This window comes from Dipodomys spectabilis, unplaced genomic scaffold, assembly GCF_019054845.1.
Source record: "Dipodomys spectabilis isolate Male_0828 unplaced genomic scaffold, ASM1905484v1 ptg000003l, whole genome shotgun sequence".
In the NCBI taxonomy this organism is placed as follows: domain Eukaryota; kingdom Metazoa; phylum Chordata; class Mammalia; order Rodentia; family Heteromyidae; genus Dipodomys; species Dipodomys spectabilis.
Genome location: NW_024870680.1, coordinates 18,357,833 through 18,365,041, shown reverse-complemented (window position 1 = coordinate 18,365,041; position 7,209 = coordinate 18,357,833). Strand labels below are relative to the sequence as shown.

At 38.3% G+C, this 7,209-nt stretch overlaps 1 protein-coding gene across 1 annotated transcript; it reads right to left on the bottom strand.

Annotated features, from left to right (window-relative positions):
• Positions 1-994: 994 nt before the first annotated feature.
• Positions 995-1,933, bottom strand: LOC122114117 (olfactory receptor 52E8-like). Its single transcript, XM_042687167.1, has one exon. It carries the CDS (start codon positions 1,931-1,933, stop codon positions 995-997), a length of 939 nt encoding a protein of 312 aa, XP_042543101.1.
• Between the last annotated feature and the right edge of the window lie 5,276 nt (positions 1,934-7,209).

Genomic DNA, 7,209 nt, shown 5'->3' with positions numbered 1-7,209 from the left:
TCACAGCTAGAATATCCCTTTATTTAAATGACCACTACCCAAACCCAAATTTTTCTGTCCATTACCTATGAGCTAATTTTAATATCTCCATGTAATGAATGAACTACTACCTGAAAAAGACCTACAACCAGATAGTTTAAACAGTAAGTTATTCCTTCAATGAGCTAAAGTGCTTTTCCTTAGAACATATTCTTAGTAGCATAGTCTATGTTAGGGGTCAATAGAAAATCCATACTGACATATGCAACCAACACACACTTCTAACAATTGCTCAGAACTGGTGGTAGATGGATATCAAGTTTGATGCTAATACGATTCTGTCTCAAAAGGTGAAAAGGAAAAAAAGTCACACAATCAATGTTGATAAAGATAAACCTTTTACAAGTAAATAAAAAATATATACACTGGGACATGATAAATTAAACAGGTCTCTAGATATTCACACATTGAAGCCAAAGGAGGATATGCAAAGGAGTGATCACAAAGTCTCAATAGCTATGTGCTATGATCCTATAAAATAAATGTTTTATGAAATGAACTCCATGAAACAAGAGGTTTTTATTGTAGTTCTGTTGTTACTGTTTTTGTTTTCATTTCCTTTTGTCTTGTTTGTTAGTTTGTCTTTGGAAGGGTAAGGGGGGCATAGAAAAGGAGCAAAGGGTGTACAAATACAACAGTGGTACTCACTAGACACTATGTGGAAAGTGAACTGTATATCTTGTGAATGAGGATGGGGGAAAAACTAGGGGTAGGAGGAGAGAGAGAGAGAGAGAGAGAGAGAGAGAGAGAGAGAGAGAGAGAGAGAGAGAAAGAGAGAGACATGGTTCAAAAGGAATTGTATAGGTTACCTGACTCATGTAATTGTAAACCCTCTGTATTATATCACCCATACAATAAATAAAATTTTAAGAATCAGCATTTTATTGGTTTTCCATCTTAAACATTAGTCTATTTAGACTTTATATATACTCTCATCATTAGAACAGATGACTTCTTAGGGTTTTTTAGCAAACAGACTCCTCACCTGCTGCTGTATCTGCTTGGTCCTGATGCCATAAATGACTGGGTTGAGAGCAGGAGGGACCACTACATAGAGATTAGCCAGAAGGATATGGATATACTGAGGGATATTATGACCAAACCTATGAGTGAGGAAAGAGAAAAGAGCTGGACCAAAGAAGGCTAAAATGACACAGATATGGGAGCTACATGTATTAAGAGCTTTCAGGCGGGCATCCTGGGAAGGAAGGTGGAAAACAGTGCACAAAATCTTAGCATAGGAAACGATGATAAGAAGAATATCCAGAAACAAAATAGAAATATTCCCAAGGCCAAAGTAGACATTGGCACGGATGCTGGCACAAGCCAGCCTTGCCACGCCCATGTGCTCACAATAGGTGTGAGGGATAATTCGATGTCCGCAGTAAGGCAGCCTTAGGAGGAGAAAAACGATGGGAGCAATCATGCAGAGGCTTCTCACCACCACCACCACAGCAATCACACCAATGATTCTGTGGGTGAGGATCATGGTGTACCGGAGAGGGTTGCAAATAGCCACGTAGCGGTCAAAGCCCATGGCAAGAAGGACGATGCTTTCCATGACCGTGAAAAAGTGAATGAAAAAGACTTGAGCGACACAGCACCCAAAGCACAGCTCCCTCAGGCTGAACCAGAAGATCCCCAGCATCTTGGGGATAGTAGCGGTGGAGAGGCTCAGGTCGACGGCAGACAGCATGGCCAGAAAGTAGAACATGGGTTGGTGGAGGCTATGATCAGTCCAAATCACAAACAGAATGGTGAAGTTTCCAACGAGAGCAATCAAGTACAAGACGCAGAAGGGAAAGCCTAGCCAGCGCTGTGCAGCTTCTAATCCCGGAATCCCCAGCAGTAGGAAGGAAGAAGGGTGAAATGCAGAGGCATTGGGAGAAGTCATTGCTCTCCAGGTTAATGGTGGTGGTGGGATTAAAGCTTTGTTGCCAGTTCTCAGTGGGCAATTCCTCCAGACTTCATGGAGATCTACAAAAATGCAAAATAAAAAGTCTTCAAACAAAGAATTGACAGGAAGAATAAGTTTCTCTAAAGGCCTCTGACCCTTTCTGCTTTTGATAAATTATCATCACAACACCCCTCAGCTGTACCAAAGGTATTAGCAGCTGAACCGTCAAACAAAAGCCAACACTAGGTCAGATGAAAGAAATATACTTAAGAAATGTCTATTAGAAATGTTTAAAAATGAAATTATTAATTGGAAGTGTCTTTGAGGAATATACATGATGATGAGAAAAGAAAATGGTAATTATAACCATAAGAGTTACTATTAATTTGACCTGCACTATGTTTAAGACATTGTGCCTACAACCATTTACTTATATTTTATTTACTTATGGTCCTAATTCTCTGACACACATTCTGTGGGTGTCCGTTTTAATGTTTTTGATAAGTTAATAAAGTTTCCATTGTTTACAAAACTGATAAACAGAAGTCAATACCTGAGAACAGTTTGAAGCTAGCTAGGTTATATAATATTAGTTTGGATTTGTCCTTATATTTGCGAATGGAGGTCATGAAAGGAGAGGGAGAAAAAAGTATGAGGAACGTAAGAAAATCTAGAGTAGATAAAACTTCCTGAAAAAAAAAAAGAGTAAGGTATGCCAAGGTGAGAATTCCAGATAAGTTAGCAAAAAAAAAAGGGGGATGTGGGGGCTAACTAGTGACATTTATTCCTGATGTGGTATTCTTATGCAAGAGCCTGCTGCTTTCTTTTTTTTCCTCTAATGCTGAGTTTAGGCTTTTATTCCATTCTCTTCTGTAGAATCCAGGGCTTTTGTATTCCAGTATTTTACAACTCTCTTAACTAGACAATAGTTCCTAGTTTAGTGTTTATTACTGAATACCAGGACTCTATTAATTTCTGAATCCGTGGACTGTTCAATGATTGCATCTAATCTGATCTTCTGCCTGGCGTTAGCTAGATGGACAAATTTTGTTTTTATTGTGAAAATACTGTACAGAGGGGTTACAATTACATGGGCAAGATAATGAGTACATTTCTTATCAAGCATTGTAGCCTCCTGCTTTGTTTCCCCTTCCCATCCTTTCCCATCCTTCCCCCACCCCCCACCAAATCCATCTCCCCCCCCCCCCCACCAAAGTTGTAAAGTTTGTTTTCGACATAACGACTTGTACATCTCATTATTGCAATGGGTCCACCTGTATCCCTATTTAAATGATTTGTTTTTTCCCTTCCCCTCCACAAATTATACCAACATCAAATACAGTGAAAGCAGGGCTTATACCGTGGGGGAGGGACATACAAAGCAACAAAGAAATAATCTTATAAATATGTTAGAAACAATCGCATGAAAGAAAAAAAACATTTGAATACGTATCTTAGGGTTCATTTCCCTAACATCAACTTATCTGACCTTTTCTGCTTGACTCAGAAATATACTAGTTATTGCAAATAAGGGAAATCATGGGACTTTTGTTTCTTTGGGCCTGGCTTACTTCACTTAATATAATTTTTTCCAAGTCTTTCCATTTCCTAACAAATGGGGCAATGTCATTCTTTCTGATGGAGGCATAGAATTCCATTGTGTATATATTCCACATTTTCTTGATCCATTCATCTACTGAGGGGCATCTGGGTTGGTTCCATCTCTTCACTATGGTAAATAATGCTGCAATAAACATAGTTGTGCTGGTAGCTTTAGTGTAGTCTTGTTTGTGATCATTTGGGTAAATGCCCAAAAGTGGGATTGCTAGGTCATAGGGGAGCTCTATGTGGAGTCTTTTGAGGAAACTCCATACTGCTTTCCAAAGTGGTTGAACAAGTTTACACTCCCACCAACAATGCAGTAAGATTCCCTTCTGTCCACATCCCCTCCAGCATCTGTTGTTATTAGAGTTCTTGATTATAGCCATTCTAACTGGGGTGAGGTGGTATCTCAGTGTTGTTTTGATTTGCATTTCTTTTATGGCTAGGGAGGTTGAGCATTTCTTCATGTTTCTATTGGCCTACATGGACAAATTTATGGTTACAGATTACAAGACAGAATTCACTTCTGACACATTTGCAATCTCAGAAAGTTTCCAAAACTATCTCTAGTTAGCTACTTATAGAGACTCACAGAATTCATTTAAAACCATTATGATTATAGTATCTTACAGGGAAAGGATACTGAATAAATTTAGACCAAACAAACAAAAAAAACCTAAAAAACAAAACACACCCAAGACTATGAGGAGTCTGTGAAGTTTCCAAATGTGAATGGCACATTGTCCTCCTCTAGAGTCAGGATATAGTAGCCCCTGGCATGAAGACATAGCAATATGTTCAGAGGGATACTGTCAACCACTGAAGCTCTCTCAGGCATTTCTGTGCAGAGTTTTGATTGAGACTTCATTATACTTATGTGATTGCCCACATGGTTCAATCAAGTCTCCAGGTAGAATGATGCCACATAACCAAAAGCCTTCACTGAAGGTTATACTCTTGGTTTTTATGGCATGACCACCCCCTAGCCTCTGATCTGATATTTCCAATAACAACACTCCTATCAGGTATGATAGAGATGATCTTCCAGAATCCAGAAAGAGTAAAAGACAGACCTCTTTTGGGGCAGAGTCAAATTCTGTACTGGAACTTTGCTCTTTTATTTTCAGTTATTCTTTGTTATTGTTAACTTTCTCCCCTGTCATTCTATAGGACTCTTTTTCTCTGACCTTTATTTCTTTTTTATTGTAAAAATACTGTACAGAGGGGTTACAGTTACATGAGTAAGGCAATGAGTACATTTCTTATCTAGCATTGTTACTCCCTCCTTTGTTTTTCCCCTCCCCTCCCCACCTTTATTTTTCTTTTATTATAATTCTCTCTCACTCATCTTAATTTTGTAGGCTATACATTGGGTTCTTGGCTGCATTCTTCCCTTCTTCTCCTCTTTGTCTAACTTTTCTTCTTGAGTAAATCAGACCCAGAGAGACAAATAATGCTACTGCTCATCTTTCTACACGATGCCTCATCTTGCCTCCCAGGATTCAATTGTACGTGCAGGTCTCTAGATAATCAAGTTTGAGTTCAATTTGATCCTTCTGAAATAAGAAGAATGATGCATCATTCCACATCATATCCTTTCTCATATCAGAGTACTGTGCAGGGTATGTCATTCTGAGTACAGAGTTCAAACTCATTGTTCTGTCCTTTACCTACAATGTTTTTTTTCTTTGTATAGACAAGTGAACAAAAGCACAGGGTATTTAATTATTGCTGGCACTGTGGCACGGGTAGGGTTCTGAATCTGTTCCCAGTTTCGTGCCCTTAGGTAAGTTATATCATTCATGTTCATATTCACATAATATTTCATATTCAATTTCATATAAAGTGCACATAGTACCACCCAGCCATCGCATCTCTAACTTTAGTAGAAACAGAGCCTGGAGGGCTGTGATTTGGGATTGGTCCAGGCCAACACAAACCATAGTACAAGAGCCGCATCTCAACAAATAAGCCAAGCATGGTGGCATGTAACTGTGATCCTAGCTACACAAAGGGTTTTAAGTAGAAAATCAGTTTGAGGTTGGCTCTAAGAAAAGTTGTGAGCCACTCCCTGAAAAAATAATTTAGAGCATAAAAATAGTTGAGGTAGTTTTCCTAACTAACAAACCCAATGTCTTCCCACTTATTTCTCCACATAGCTCTCCCTAGACCGTTAATACATGCCATTTTGTTCCGTTTTTTTGTGTCTCTAGAATTTCTTGGTTGATACTTGAGTTAAACTGTTTAAAAATTATCTTTAAGTAGTTGTATAAAGGAGATGCCATTTAACAAAGCAGTTTATGAATACAATATATCTTGATCAATGTTACCCCTTTCAACATGGTAACATCACCCCCCCCCCCCGACTCCTCTTAATTTTGTAGGATATACATTGGATTCTTGTCTGAATTTTCCCCTTCCAGTATTCTAGGTCTTAATTTCTGCAAATCCAAACTCCAATCCTAAGCACACACTGCAAAGGCTTACCAAGATTCCTTCCTTTGGCTTACAACCATGGAGTATCCAGTTTTAAAACATTGTATATAAATGGTTCCAAAGGAACATCGGTGTGCCTCAAGAGATGTCCATAAAGTGTGCGTGTGCAGAGGAGAGTGTGCTTAGTAGTAAATTCTCCAGGGGCCAGAGGTCTTCTATTAAAGTGAAGAGAAATTCATCTTTGTCATTGCATCAGCTGAAGAGCAACTCCAGGGAAATCTCCATGAACACTCTGCTCCTGACCCACCTGGTCAATGAAGAGGTCTTACTTCACATCATACTTACGACAAGTGCCATTTTATCTTCTGCTTTCTTTTTCCCCTTCCTCGGTGGCACTAGGATTTGAACTCAGGGCCTCACTCTTGCTAGGCAGGTACTCCACTGCTATAATTATGGCCTCAGCTCTTTTTTGCTTTAGTAAGAATTCATTGTACATTTTGGATACTAGACTTCTATAAGGCACATAATTTTCTAGTAATTTATCCTATCCAGTGAGCTGTATGTCCAGTCCCTTGAGATTATTATTTAATTTACAGATGTTTTTGATCCTGATGAAATTTAACTTATTTATTTATTTAAATGCTTCTTGTTTTTGTTGTCCTATATTAGCAACCAAATCTGAGGTCATGATCATGAATATTTACAGTAATGGTTTACTCTAAGAGTTTTGCTGGCTTTATGTCCTTGGTTCAGTTTAATTTGGTTTTCATATAGAGTAGGAGCTAAGGACCCATTTCACTCTCTCACGTGTACACATTTCTTGAAGACGTTATTCTTTTCTCCACTGAATGACTATGGCATGACTTTCAGAAATCAATTTATGATAAAACAGGTAGGCTTCTCAATGATTAATTCTTTTCCATTTATTTGCATTTCTGTTCTTATACGAGCATCATGTTCCCTGGGTATTATAGCTTTGTAGTAAATGTTGAAATTAATGAGGGATGACTACTCTAACATAGTTTTCATTTTCACTGCATTTGGGCTGTTCAAGGGCCTTTGTTATTTCATGTAAGTTTTAGGATCAGCGTTCCTATTTCTTGTTAAAAAATCCAAAAACCAAATCAAATTAAAATAAACTTTTGAGATTTTATTAGAGATTACACATTTTATAACAATCACTCTGGGAGATTTCCATCCCAGCAGTACTAAATCTTTTACTCCATGGATGCCAA